Below are 12,966 nucleotides of genomic sequence, written 5' to 3' on the forward strand. Positions count from 1 at the left end.
CTAAAATATTCTAAAATATTCTCAAGTATCATAAGTTTTCCAAACCTAGGAAGGGTTCCACATGGTATCTGCTTATCATCAAACTCAAGGTGAAACCTTTTAAGCAACTAGACTGTATAACACCTCTCAGACCTAATTTTATCACAGATTATCATATCATAATAACATTTAAATTCTAACATGCTCTAACCTCAAGCGTATCTCAACACAAAGTCTGAATAATCCCTCCCCTTGACCTCATCACATCTCTTTCGATACCCGGGTGCAGGACCATTATATCTCGTCATGGACCTCTTCTGCTTATGAGCCAAGTTCTTGTTGACACCGGTCATCCATGAGTCAACTTCATTGGCTAATAGACCCTTTCCGCATTCATGCACATGTTGCGTCCATTCCTCCATTCCCTTATCAGTTGCTTCAGCGCTGATGATCTTGTTATCACGAGCATATCGGATAAACTCGGCAACCCAGTTTGCTGCATACTCAATGGACCTGAGGCAGCTGGTTAGTACTGATAGTAGTAAAGAAAATTAGTGATCATACCTAGGAATATTTCCAAACATCTGATGAGGACCCATAATCATAAACATATTAGGAAAGTCCTGGACTGTAAGTCCCAAGAATGTCCTGATGCCCTCAGCCCAGACATCCTTCAGCTTCGTTCCATTTCGGCCCTCAATATCAACCGCATTGAAAGAGCCAGTGACGGCGTCAAAACCAGTAGCGTAGATAAGAACATCAAGCTCGTAAAACGCATCTCCTGTCTGAACGCCAGTCTCTGTGATCTGAGAAATCGGGTCTTCTCTAATATCAACCAACTTGACATTTGACTGGTTGAAAACCTCAAAGTAACCACTCTCAAGAGGAACTCTCCTTGTGCCGAAACCATGATTCTTGGGGATCAACTTCTCAGCTACTTCTGGATCATTGATTCTTGCGCGGATCTTGTCAGCGTGGAACTTGCTGTACAGCTCGTTCGCCTTGTGGTCTGTGAAGACATCTGAAGAAACACTGAGAACCTTTGCGAAGCCAGGTTCCGCATAGAGCTTCTCCCATTGCTCTTGACGTTCCTCCTCTGTCATGGAGAATACGCTCCGGCTATCACCGACATGAATGAAGCATGCGTATGATTCAGCGCATTTGCGGAAGATTTCTGGGTATCTCGTGCGAATCTTATCCATCTCCTCTGGGCTTATCTTCTTGTTTCGAAGTGGAGCAGTCCAGTTCGGTGTCCTTTGGAACACTGTTAAGTGGCCGACTTTATCCGAGATGGCTTGTATGGTCTGGATCGCTGTAGCTCCGGTTCCAATAATGCCCACTCGCTTGCCGTTCAGAGCAGAGGCATCGCTTGGCCATCTGGCTGTATGCCAGGCTTGTCCTTTGAAATTTTGTACGCCAGGGATGTTTGGTAAAGTCGGTTGGTTAAGAATGCCCATGGCAGTGATGAGATATCGACAAGTGTATTGCTCGCCATCTTCTGTCTCCAGCAGCCACGACGACGTATCTTCTTGAAATTTTGCCGATTTCACGCGTGTGTTGAATTGCATATCACGCTTCAAGTCAAACTTGTCCGTGAGATACTGGATGTACCGAAGCGTTTCTGGTTGGGGAGCGAAGTGCTCGGTCCAATTCCACTCATCGAGCACTTCTTGTGAAAATGAGAAGATGTATGAGTAGCTCTCTGAATCAAACCGGGCACCAGGATACCTATTCCAGAACCAAGTTCCGCCCTCCCCGGAACCAGCTTCGATAACTCGTGTCTTTAAGCCAAGTTCCCGCATGCGATACAGGCTGAGAATGCCACTGAGTCCAGCACCAATGATAAGAACATCATAGTCTAAATTGCTGTCTGGTGATCCAAACGCATCACCACGAATTGGTTGTGCTGAAGGCATTGCGAAGTTTTGTGACGATGATGGTAGAGTGGTTGCCAGAAAGAGAAGTGGCGTTGTACTGAGGTATGACAAAGTTTTAAAGATCGATGAAGGCTGCAGCACAATTGGTATCATGAGGGTTACGTCCGGCGTGTCGATTTATGCCCGCGGGTTTATTCTCATCTGTATACATTCCAGGGAGTCCTTGTCGACCCCGCACATCCGGGGGCTGTAGGCTGGGGTATCGTGTAACCGAGAGCTAAACTTGAGGCTATTCCCGCTTTTCCCAAATAGGATAACCAGCCATTGCCGAGTCATTTGACATCGCGTAACGCTAGCGAAAAGGCGTCCGATACTCGGACACGGGGTTGATAAGAAACCGAAGTTGTTGAATTGATGGCTTGCCAAGCCAGTAGAGTCATAACCCAAAGGGAGCTTGTGACACCTGTCAGAAGTAGTGCATTTCAGGCCGGCAATCCTGATAAATGTTGCCCGATTTCAGGTGACCGACAGCTCTACTTCACGGTGACTTCTCAAAGTGAGATAGCTCAAAATATAGTCGAATTGAACTATTTACTAATTTAAGTTGTTACGATCTAGTCTTTTCGTCCTAGCCCTTTCGGCTTTCCAGTAAACCCTCAGATTCCCAGAATTTCTCCAGATCGCGTAAGAAAGCCCACTTCAACCCTTTCCCAAAACCCCTTTCCTTCCAATCATTCAGGCTCTTCGGAAAGTGAGGAACGCCATCGCGGACTGTGGAGTCATGAGCAACAACCACAAAGATGTTCTCGTTACAGTCTAGTTCCTGCAGCTGCTTGGTAGTCTTAGAAGCAAGTTCTAAGTCCAAGCCAAACGTCAAGTCGAAGAGAGTATCAGTTGGTTCCCTTCCTCGTGACTTTTGCAGTCGTGCGAAAGCTTCTCCTGGACAGAGAACTCCGTCTTCATGTGGATGGCATGGATGAGGGCTGATGGTATCTGGCACTGGAAGAAACTTGGAAGGGCGGAAGATACCTGCGTAGTGGCAGACGTCTCCTCCCATGAGAATGAAAGTGTCTGGGGAAGTTGTAGTCCTTGCTAGTCCACATAGATGACCAACGGCATGCCCGGGACTGTCGAGGAGATAGAATGAACCATCTCCAAAATAGTCAAACGCGGGGAACTGGCCAATCTTGAGAGAGTCTGGGCCTTCGAAACTAATCTCACGTAGATTACGATTCCTACCAATTGTAAGCTTTGATCATCCACATGTTTGAGGACTATGCGTACGCGTAGTCGCTTTCTTGGATGGGTGATTCTGGGTTCGCCGGTGCTCCTGGCAGCATTGCATTTTTGAAGCCCGGTCCAACGACAAGATCTGTGCGATGAGGGAAACTGGAGGGATCGCCGATGTGATCCCAATGCCAATGGCTAGATATTTCAGTAACTTGGACTTTCAGCGGGTTCTCTTGGTTTGTGGAACTAACCTCCATATCACGGCTTCAATCTCAGCCAAGGGAACACCATTCTCCTGCAAGATGTCTGCCACATTCCCCGCTACTTCGATAGTGTACTTAGTAGTCGGCAAATACTTGACAATAGACGGTGAATAATTGTTGTAATCCTTTCGAATTCCTAGGTCAAAGACTAGCTTCCTCCCAGACTGATGCTCAATGAGGAACGATAATGAAGGTGAACTCTTGAACGTCTCTAGACCAGGAACAGCTGGTGCCATGAACCTCTCAAGAATCGCAGGACCAAAGTTGACGGGATTGATAAGCTTGACGGCTTTGATTGCCTCGCCATGAGGAATCTCAAGTTGCGGCGCTTTCTCCATGCTGTGTTGTCGATGACTTGGGATGGTGCTAAACCGAGACAAACTTGCTGCTTTTACCAATAGTTTAACTTAAATGTTCTTAGGCTGATAACCCCACGTTGGGTCAAGATCAGAATGACACAGATGATTTGAAGATTTTGAACTATACAAGCTCACGCGTCAAGAGGTTGTCACCCCGCAACAATAGCGTCGGGTCCAGGCCATCGGCACAATGATCGGCAAACCCAAAGCAGAAAAGCCTGCCAAGCCCATCCAGCACAAACAATCCACCCCGGACTCTACCCCAGAGTTTTACCCCGTACCATCCAGCGTCAAAGCAAGATTCAATCAAGATAAGTATCGAGCTCCGATCCACTCGAAATGCTCCATCATCATCTTCACCATCATTCATCATTTAATCAACAATGTCTGATTCTGAAAAAGGCGCTGCTATCAACCATCGAGAGGAGGCAGACATGACTCCCAAGCAAGGAGTCGAAGTCGACACCGTCCATCAGGATGAGGCGATGAAAGTCCTTGAGGCCTATGCGGGTGATGAGGCCTGGACTGAGGCGGAGGAGAAGAAGTTGCGCCGCAAGATTGATTGGAAGCTCATGCCTGTCCTCTGTGCTACATGTAAGCTGCATGATCGTCGGGCAGGGGATGCAAGCTAACGATATACAGATGGACTGCAGTACTACGACAAGGCCATGTTATCTCAAGCTGTATGCCTGGCCTCTCCAAGCCTCAATTCGTTGCTAACATGTACTCTCTAAGGCTTTGTTCGGACTCAGAGAAGATCTCGGTCTTCTCACTGGTGATCGATACTCCATGTCGGCTGCCATTTTCTATCTCGGTTTCATCATTGGAGCTTATCCAGCCATGATGCTCGCTCAGCGATATCCTATCGAACGAGTTGCTTCCGGCATTGTCACACTCTGGGGTATCTGCCTCATCCTGACTGTGGTTTGCAAAGATTACAAGACGCTCTACACTCAGCGGTTCTTCCTCGGCCTTTTGGAGTCAGGTATATCTCCGATGTTCATGATGATAGTCGTAAGTCTGTTTGTCTCATACCCGTTGAGTCCTGACTTAGCCTTTCTTAGGGAAGTTTCTATAAGAAGAACGAACAGGCCATGCGCATGGGTATCTGGTACTCTTGCACCGGCTATGTCTCGATCATCTCCCCTATCATCAACTACGGATTCGGTCAAATCAACGGAGGAGTATCCTCTTGGCGATACATGTACTACTTCTCTGGTGCTCTCACCATCGTCTGGGGCATTATCCTCGTCTTCGTCCTCCCTCCCGATCCCGTCCGTGCCAAGGGCTTCAGCGAGAGAGAACGATATATCTTGGTTGCGAGACTCAAGACCAACAACTCTGGTGTCCGCAACACCCATCTCAAAGTCGCTCAGATCTGGGAACTCCTGCTTGACCCCAAGTTCTGGACCGTTTTCTCCATTGCTTTCTTGTCTATGATTGCCAATGCCCCTATCTCGACTTTCGTTCCTATTATCATCCATGGTTTCGGCTTTAGCACCCTCAACTCCCTGTTGCTCATGATGCCTTGTGGCGCGTACGCTGGAACACTCCAGCTTCTGTTCCCTTACCTGGCATACAAGTTCAAGAATAACAGGTCTTATCTGGTCTTTATTGCTCAGATGGGCACTGTCCTCGCTGCTTTGTTACTCTGGCTTCTTCCACTCTCAGCTACGGGAGCCCTGCTTTTTGCAGTGTATAGTAGGTATCATATTGAAACGATCCGAGTTTAGACTAACCCGATAATAGTCCTCCCATCCGTCGGTGGTGGTTATGCAGTGTTGATGGGGCACCAGATTGCCAACACTGCGGGATACACTAAGCGATCCGTAGCCTCTTCTGGTCTCTATATCGGCTACTGCCTCGGTAACTTTGTTGGTCCCCTCTGCTTCAAGAAAGGAGACGCGCCTCGCTTTGAGCCTGGTTTCATTGTTGTCGTCGTTACTTCCATCATAGCCGGTCTCCTTGCTCTTGTTTACCGTGGTCTATGCATGTGGTCCAACAGCAAACGCGACAAGGCTGGTACCACTGAAGGATTTGACCATGCCTATGAGGATGACCTCACTGATAAGAAGGTAAGTCGTCTATTGTCACTCAAGGTTTTACATACTAACCAGTCAGAACATGCAATTCCGCTACATCCTCTAAGTGTCAGGGTTCATAAGTGTTTGTCGAGATTGGCTCGGAATGGATATGGTCTTTGTTTAGTGGTCTATGAGTTTTAATTGACTGTTCGAATGAGATACATCTTGAACCGTATCCCAATCACCTCACAACGTAGTACATAGCATCAAGCTATCTCTTGTGAAATGTTCAAACGTCCCTGCTGTGAGCCACAGAGGGTCGGCGAATTACGTAGGGCCACGGTCAACAAGATCAAAGTTGGAGGTCTGGGCTGCTAAGTCGCGATAAGTATATGGAATCCGGGTTGAAAATTATAGGTGAAATGCAGTCATTCACCCAGATTGTTGCCTATGCTACCGAACTGGCTTGTCTACCTTCATCTTGGTGTTTGTCCTGATGTTTGCGGGCCCAATCTCAAATGCGAAAGCTTACCCTGAAGCGACGGTCAAATTTAAATATGACCTAAACTTTAGTATAAGATTCCCTAAATAATCATCACATTTAATAAATAATTCCTAAACAATCATAAACTTTTGTATTTATTACTACTCCATAAAGCTTGGAACTATGTACAATAACTCATCATAAGAATGAAGGATAGCTGTGTTCTTCCCCCGGCGTTATGGGAGGGACGCGTCAAACCCCGCGCGGGCGAAAAATACGCCGAACTTGATCTCAGTGGAGTAAAGTTGCTACAGGCGTCTTATCGCGCTAACCCCCGCTAAAACCAATGCATCTCCCCTGCCCATTGCAACCTGAACCACGACCTCGGCTTCTAAATCTGGGGTTAGTCTGGGGTCCAGAGTTAATCTCGCCTTGAGCGTGCATCGGCATTCAACCTTCTCACCCAACCCCAACCCCAACCCCAACCTCACGCAACAACCACTTCTCTCATCCGGCAATGACAGAACTCGTCGGCAATTGGCTCCACTTCAGTGCTCGACAGCCGAAACGAAAGCGCGCTGAAGCTGTTTGTTTCTTTTGCCATTCTAAGAAGATCAAGTGCGATTTGCAGGTCAGTCTCCCCGCTCGCCTCGGGGCCGGGCTTTGAACTGACTGTTTGCTAGAGCCGGACGTCGCAAGGGGAGGCGAAATGCTCTAATTGTGATAACCAAGATCAAGATTGTCATCTTCGGCCGTCACGGAGGGGTAAGCAGCGTCGGAGGGCGTCCACGCAAGCTGAGTGTGGCACTGAATGCGATACTATTGTCGCTGCGGGTGAGTTACTCACACGCATCACTGAACCTGTAGTAATATCGATGTTCAAGGCGAAGATGTGGGCGAGAACAATCCAGAACCGCCTGATGCAACAGAAATCGACTTTGATGACAATGTAATTGACCCAGGTATGGGTGACACGCCAGCGCCTGTACATGCGACACCAATTCACGTCGCGTTCAACATACCATCTACTGGGCGCGCTCCTGATGCTGCAGTCAATCACCCGACCAAGTCAAGCACGTCGCCCACAGAAGGCGCTGGTCGCAGTCATGCTGGAGATGTCGACACAGGCTTTCTTCAGATCTACGGACCTGAAAACCAGCTCGAAGCTGAACAGCAGGAACTTGTCGCAAATCTTGAGCTTCGCAACTCAGCATCGGACCCTCGACAACAGGAGCTGCAACAGAGCTTCTCGGAAACATACTTTGAGTACTGCTATCCATGGTGTCCTGTCCTCGATCATGACACGCTCGACTCTGAACTTGCACGATCGCCTATGCTTGCGAATGCACTTGCGCTCGCTGCGAGTCACATACAGCCGCCTTTGATACCCCACCAGGGACCAGCTGCGTACTACGAGAAAGCGAGGATGATGTTTTACATGGATGAGGAGCCGGATATACTTACGTCTCTCAAGGCAGTGTCTCTGTTTTACTGGTGGGCACCTCGCTCACCCTCAACGGCACATCGGCATGCAAGCTGGTGGTGGACCAGCGTCATAATACGACATGCGCAGCAGATGAACATTCACCGTGAGCCGAAACAAGAGAGCGTGGCCTCAAGCGCACTTCATCTGAGTTTGCGACGGCGATTATGGTGGACTGTATTTGTAAGTTCTCACGACCCTGCAGTTTGATGCCTACTGACATGTTTTAGGCACGAGAGCGATTGACATCTCTATGTCAAAGCAAACCCTGCATCATCAACCCCGAAGACATGACGATACAAGAAGTCCAACCCTCAGATTTCCCAAGCGATCCGGCGTCACAGAAGAAAGGTCGAATATTTAAGTACTGGGTTCGCCTTGCTGGTATAATGGGCAAGGTTTCTAAGGCACTATCTAAGTCAGTGGACTCGCCTCCGGAAACTGCGACATTTCCTACGGAGCTTAGACAAGAGCTTGTCGCATGGGTTCAATCTTTGCCCCCAGACCTTCAGCTACCAATTGGCTCCAGTCGAACGGAAGGCTTTGACAGGGATGTTCATCAATTGCATCTCCCATACCTGACAACGATCATCGTGATGCATCTACAGAGAACGACACCAGACCTGCCGCAAGCGCTACCACCCGCTATCTTAGCTGCCTCATGCATCGCCAGAATCCTGAGAGATATCCTGTCGCGTGGGAATGCGCGATTCCTCATGGCGATTACCTGCTGGTACAGCGGTACAGCCTTCATCGCGTTGTTACAAGCAAGCCGGATCAAGCAATTCTCCCAAGAAGCAGAAGAGGGACTGGATATCCTGGACCAAGCAGTCGGGCAGCTCCAGCAAATGTGGGCTTCTGCCAATGTTATACGGCAAGGATTTGAACGACTGCGCGCGCTGCCTAGGTCCATGATGCATGCGGGTAAAGGCAGAGCGGCAGGTTCCAACGGCTCTGGGGACGCGCCTTCGAATGACTTTGACTGGAAGCTCCTGTTTCCATTTGTGACGAGATCTACGAGTCGGATTGCGGATTGTCTGCTTGCCGATGATGAGTTTGGGACTACAGCGACTGCGCTGCCGTCGCCGGAGAATGCAGTGTTTCATGAGGACCTGCTCAATCGTTATCATGATTTGCTTGAGCCGTTTGTTGATTACAATTTTGACTTTTCAAACATTAATCTCGATATACTATAGTAATGTAAAGATATTTGGTGCAAGCAAGTAAAGTCTCATGGCAATTGGTCTGCGCCTTTGTCGTTATGCTTTGTTTGCTGGGGCCGACATCACAACTTTTTGAACACTCGCCATCTCTCTACCAGAACTTCTCAAATGGGCTCTGTACCGATTTCTACACAAAAGCTCATAAATTTGAGATCTAAATGTGTCTTGATCTAAGTAAAAAACTCGTAATTGTAGATCTAATGCTATCTTAATCTTAAGTACTGCAAATGGTATCCTACTCCTCCTTCAAACCTCAGCATCGAAGCGTCTCTGCTTTCTCTACATACCAACTAAGATCGCTCTCCGGATCCATCTCAAACTCCGTGAACCCATTACCCATAAATCTAAACGGATTCGCCGTGTTATACTCAATCTCAAAGTCCTCCGCACGAATATCCCCCAGCATGCGATTGAACAGGTGAGCACTTCCACCAAACAGCGCAGTAACACGGCCGTCAACCTTGCCTCGCTTATACCAACTCGTACAGCCGCCGCTCCAGACGAGAGTCTTGTGGACTTGGTCGCAGTACTTGATGAAGGCGTCGACCTTTTCCTTCTTGGGGACGACGTACTTGATGTCTTCGGTGGCCATCTTCTTGATCCACTTGACGAAGTAGTCGCCTGTCCAGTTGAGGGACTCGACGAGGGAGCCGTGGCCGCCGAGACAGTTGGGACCCATCATCATGAAGTAGTTTGGCATGGAGGGGACGGCGACGGAGATGTATGCTTCTGGGTCCTCTTTCCATTGCTCGCGGAGATCAATCTTGTTGAGGCCGACGATGGGATAGCGCGGGCGGAAAGATACGTCAAATCCAGTGGCATACACGACTAGAGAATGGTTAGTATGTGACTTGAGTACGAGAGCGTGAGGAGTTACTTACTGACGTCGACCTCATGCTCCTTGCCATCAGCAGTCTTGAGGCCCTTCTTCGTAATCTGTGTAATCGCACTATCCGTCAAATGGCAGTTCGGTTTCAAGAAGGACTCGAGATATCCAGGACCAGGCGTGATACGACGGCAGCCCAACTCCCACTTAGGAATGAGCTTCGAGCACAGCACAGGATCATGACCAAGCTTTTCAGCCATTTGCTCCGCAGCCAGTTTCATGCCGCGCTCATTATTCTCGCCTTTTCGGAATATATAGAAGGACTTATTCGTGCGAGAGATGATGCCCTTGCGATGTTGAAGATGAAGCTCTGGGTCTTGGAAGCGTGCCTTGTCCTGCTCTGAGTAGCGGGGATTAGGGTCATCGTCCTCTCGGCCCAGGTGCTTTGATGGTGGTGCGCGGTAGTAAACCCATGCTGGACCGCGGACAAAGTTTGTGACCTCTGTTCCAGGCAGTTTTGCCATCTGTGGCACAATTTGGATACCAGATGAGCCATTACCAATGACAGCGATACGCTTATTGCTGTAGTCGTAAGAGTGATCCCAGTTTGCTGAGTGAGTGGTGTGGCCCTCAAAGTCCTTCAGACCGGGGATCTTGGGCCATGCCTCGTGACTGAGCAGTTAGTACTTGTGTCAGAAGCGGCAAGATTGAGACTTACACTAGAACTCCTTGCGCTGAGATCAATACGTGGCAGAACTCTTCCCGTTGAATGCCCTCGTGCTCAACTGTGACCTTCCATTGACCTAGATCATCAAGCCACTCAGCGCCGATAACTCGGGTGTTGAGCTGTAGATCACGGTCAAGATTCCACTTCTTGACAGTTGCCTTCATGTAAGACAAGATGTCACCTCCACTAGCATAGAACCTCTCCCAGTTGGGATTGGGGTCAAATGGGAATGCCTAGATATCGTCAGCTCAAGTCGCGATCATAGAAGGGCAAACGTACGTAAATGTGACTGGGTACATCGCACTGAACACCAGGATAATTATTCGCCAACCAAGTACCGCCAATATCGCTGCGCGCCTCAAAGATAGTGTGATCAACAATGTCCTCCATCTCCGGGAAGCGATGTTGGAACTTGTGCGCCATCAACAGACCAGAGAAGCCAGCGCCAATGGTGAAGACCTTGATCTTGCGCGGTGTGTAGGCATAATCTTGGCTGAGTGTGAACGGATCTGTTACATGCCCGTTTGTATGGCCGTTACTGAGTCCATTCTTGATGTCATCTAGCTTTGTGACAAGTTCTGGGAGCTCAGTTGCTGGCATTGAAGACAAGTCCTCGGCGGATTGCGCCTTAGTCTCTGGCGACTCAAAGGCAGGCATTGCGACTGATGTTGATGTTGATCTTTGAATCTGCTCAAGGTGTTTGAGATTGAAGCGATGGTAAGGATGAGATTGATCTTGTAAGTCTGTTCAAGGTGTTGTTGAAGTACTCATGATGCTTAACAATAGGTAAAATAGCTGGTGTTGTCTCTGCCCCATCAGCTCTACCAGCACTAGGCCCGGCAAAGACTCAATCAGGCCATCGCTTTAGCATCTCGTGCCTCTTGCGTGGTCATTGCCGAAGTCATCTCCCTCTTTGCCAAGCATGTTCGGCAAAGTCGTTAGTGTTGTTGGTGAATGGCTATGCCGAAACGGTATTGCCGGGAGTTAGCGACCAGCTGACGCTGAATGCGGGGTTGCAGCGATATCGCACAGGGACCGAGCCGGCCAAGTTGCGCGACAGTATTGACATACTTAGAGGGAGATAGGGAATAACAAATTGCGTTTTGTCAATTTTAGCTCAAGTTTATCTGGTTGCCTAAACTTGCAAAGATCTTGTGATTATCGTCTTGTTTGTCACTCCACCAGGCCATTGCCGTGTACCCCAAGCCCAAGCCTATCACCAAGCTCACTTACACTTACACCATGGCTGTCAATCGCTATGCTTACAATGGTCCAATCGACCACACAATCGCACCTCAACTCGAGAATATTCGAGGAAAGTCAGTGATTATCACAGGCGGCGCCAATGGCATGGGCGAAGCTTTCGTAAGAGACTTTGTCGCTGCTGGTGCCTGGGTAACATTCGCCGATGTCAACGAAGAGCGCGGCAAAATAGTTGAAGCTGAGCTCAACGCCGACGGTCAAAAATGTGTCTTTGTCAAATGCGACATCAGAGACTGGGATCAACAAAAGGCCATGTTTGAAACGGCCAAAAGTCAAAGCCCTAGTAACTCTGTTGATGTTGTCATTGCAAATGCTGGCATTTCCCGAAGCTCGGGCGATAGCTTGTGGAATCTTGATGGTGTGTACTCACAGAACCGTCTGAAGGTTTAGTGGAAGAGCCCTGAACTAACTGCACCTACAGACCCTAATGGAGAACCTACAAAACCAGATTTAAACATCGTACGTGTTAACATTGACGGAACGTTTTATACGTGGAAGCTTGCGGTTCATTATTTCCGCAAGCAGCCAGTGAGCGAAGAACGAGATCGCTGTTTCATTATTACCGGTAGCATGGTAGCATGGATCGATTCTCCAGTAAGTACCCGACAAAGCCCTGCTTGACTTTCAGGGCGCTGTGAGCAACCAGAATTTGAAACTGACTGACATGCGATAGGGCAACTGGGAATATACCGGAACCAAATATGCGCTTAGAGGTTTCATGAGAACAGTACGAAGATCAAGCCACGAGCAAGCTATCCGCATAAACTATGTCGCACCCTGCTGGATCAAGAGCGCCATTCGAACAGCAGAGTACGAGAAGTGGCTAGTTGATCGCGGCGTGGAGTTTGGTGAACAGAAAGATGTCTCCAGCTGCATGTTGAGAATTGCCACCGATAGAAGCATTAATGGCGAGTACAAGAGATGTCATTGTTAGTGAGTTACTAATGGTCGTCACAGGTCGCTCATTGATGATCACGCCCCGCTCCATCGCCAAGGAGGGCTTCGTAGACATCGACAGAGAGGATTACAAGGATACACCCGAAGATGAGTATCTGAAGAAGGTTCAAGCGTCACAGCTGGTGATTATTGAAGACAAATGGTTGGACTCATACAAAGTCCGAGTGTATAAAGAATAGATACTGCCATGAGATAAAAGTAGGAAAGATGAGTGAAAATGATAATGTAGATATCTGATTCAAGAGGACTTATTCGGCCTGCCATAAAGACG

General features: G+C 48.5%; 6 protein-coding genes across 6 annotated transcripts; 3 read left to right on the top strand and 3 right to left on the bottom strand.

Annotated features, from left to right (window-relative positions):
• Nucleotides 1-191: 191 nt before the first annotated feature.
• On the bottom strand, nucleotides 192-1,895 carry FPRO_02219 (monooxygenase family protein; the record flags this gene model as incomplete). Its single annotated transcript, XM_031227702.1, has 2 exons — nucleotides 192-492; nucleotides 544-1,895. 2 exons carry the CDS (start codon nucleotides 1,893-1,895, stop codon nucleotides 192-194), a joined length of 1,653 nt encoding a protein of 550 aa, XP_031078113.1.
• Nucleotides 1,896-2,484: 589 nt separating this feature from the next.
• Nucleotides 2,485-3,687, bottom strand: FPRO_02218 (uncharacterized protein; the record flags this gene model as incomplete). Its single annotated transcript, XM_031227703.1, has 3 exons — nucleotides 2,485-3,091; nucleotides 3,141-3,281; nucleotides 3,338-3,687. The coding sequence occupies 3 exons, from the start codon at nucleotides 3,685-3,687 to the stop codon at nucleotides 2,485-2,487; spliced, it is 1,098 nt and encodes a 365-aa protein (XP_031078114.1).
• Nucleotides 3,688-4,091: 404 nt separating this feature from the next.
• Nucleotides 4,092-5,856, top strand: FPRO_02217 (uncharacterized protein; the record flags this gene model as incomplete). Its single annotated transcript, XM_031227704.1, has 6 exons — nucleotides 4,092-4,302; nucleotides 4,351-4,391; nucleotides 4,444-4,722; nucleotides 4,773-5,409; nucleotides 5,458-5,783; nucleotides 5,830-5,856. 6 exons carry the CDS (start codon nucleotides 4,092-4,094, stop codon nucleotides 5,854-5,856), a joined length of 1,521 nt encoding a protein of 506 aa, XP_031078115.1.
• An 877-nt stretch (nucleotides 5,857-6,733) lies between these two features.
• Nucleotides 6,734-8,895, top strand: FPRO_02216 (uncharacterized protein; the record flags this gene model as incomplete). The annotated part of the gene is made up of 4 exons (XM_031227707.1): nucleotides 6,734-6,847; nucleotides 6,900-7,050; nucleotides 7,101-7,882; nucleotides 7,930-8,895. 4 exons carry the CDS (start codon nucleotides 6,734-6,736, stop codon nucleotides 8,893-8,895), a joined length of 2,013 nt encoding a protein of 670 aa, XP_031078116.1.
• Nucleotides 8,896-9,175: 280 nt separating this feature from the next.
• Nucleotides 9,176-11,132, bottom strand: FPRO_02215 (monooxygenase family protein; the record flags this gene model as incomplete). Its single annotated transcript, XM_031227708.1, has 4 exons — nucleotides 9,176-9,750; nucleotides 9,804-10,420; nucleotides 10,467-10,708; nucleotides 10,755-11,132. 4 exons carry the CDS (start codon nucleotides 11,130-11,132, stop codon nucleotides 9,176-9,178), a joined length of 1,812 nt encoding a protein of 603 aa, XP_031078117.1.
• Nucleotides 11,133-11,717: 585 nt separating this feature from the next.
• On the top strand, nucleotides 11,718-12,874 carry FPRO_02214 (uncharacterized protein; the record flags this gene model as incomplete). The annotated part of the gene is made up of 4 exons (XM_031227709.1): nucleotides 11,718-12,096; nucleotides 12,160-12,332; nucleotides 12,412-12,646; nucleotides 12,696-12,874. 4 exons carry the CDS (start codon nucleotides 11,718-11,720, stop codon nucleotides 12,872-12,874), a joined length of 966 nt encoding a protein of 321 aa, XP_031078118.1.
• Between the last annotated feature and the right edge of the window lie 92 nt (nucleotides 12,875-12,966).

This window comes from Fusarium proliferatum, assembly GCF_900067095.1.
Source record: "Fusarium proliferatum ET1 genome assembly, contig: FPRO_scaffold002, whole genome shotgun sequence".
In the NCBI taxonomy this organism is placed as follows: domain Eukaryota; kingdom Fungi; phylum Ascomycota; class Sordariomycetes; order Hypocreales; family Nectriaceae; genus Fusarium; species Fusarium proliferatum.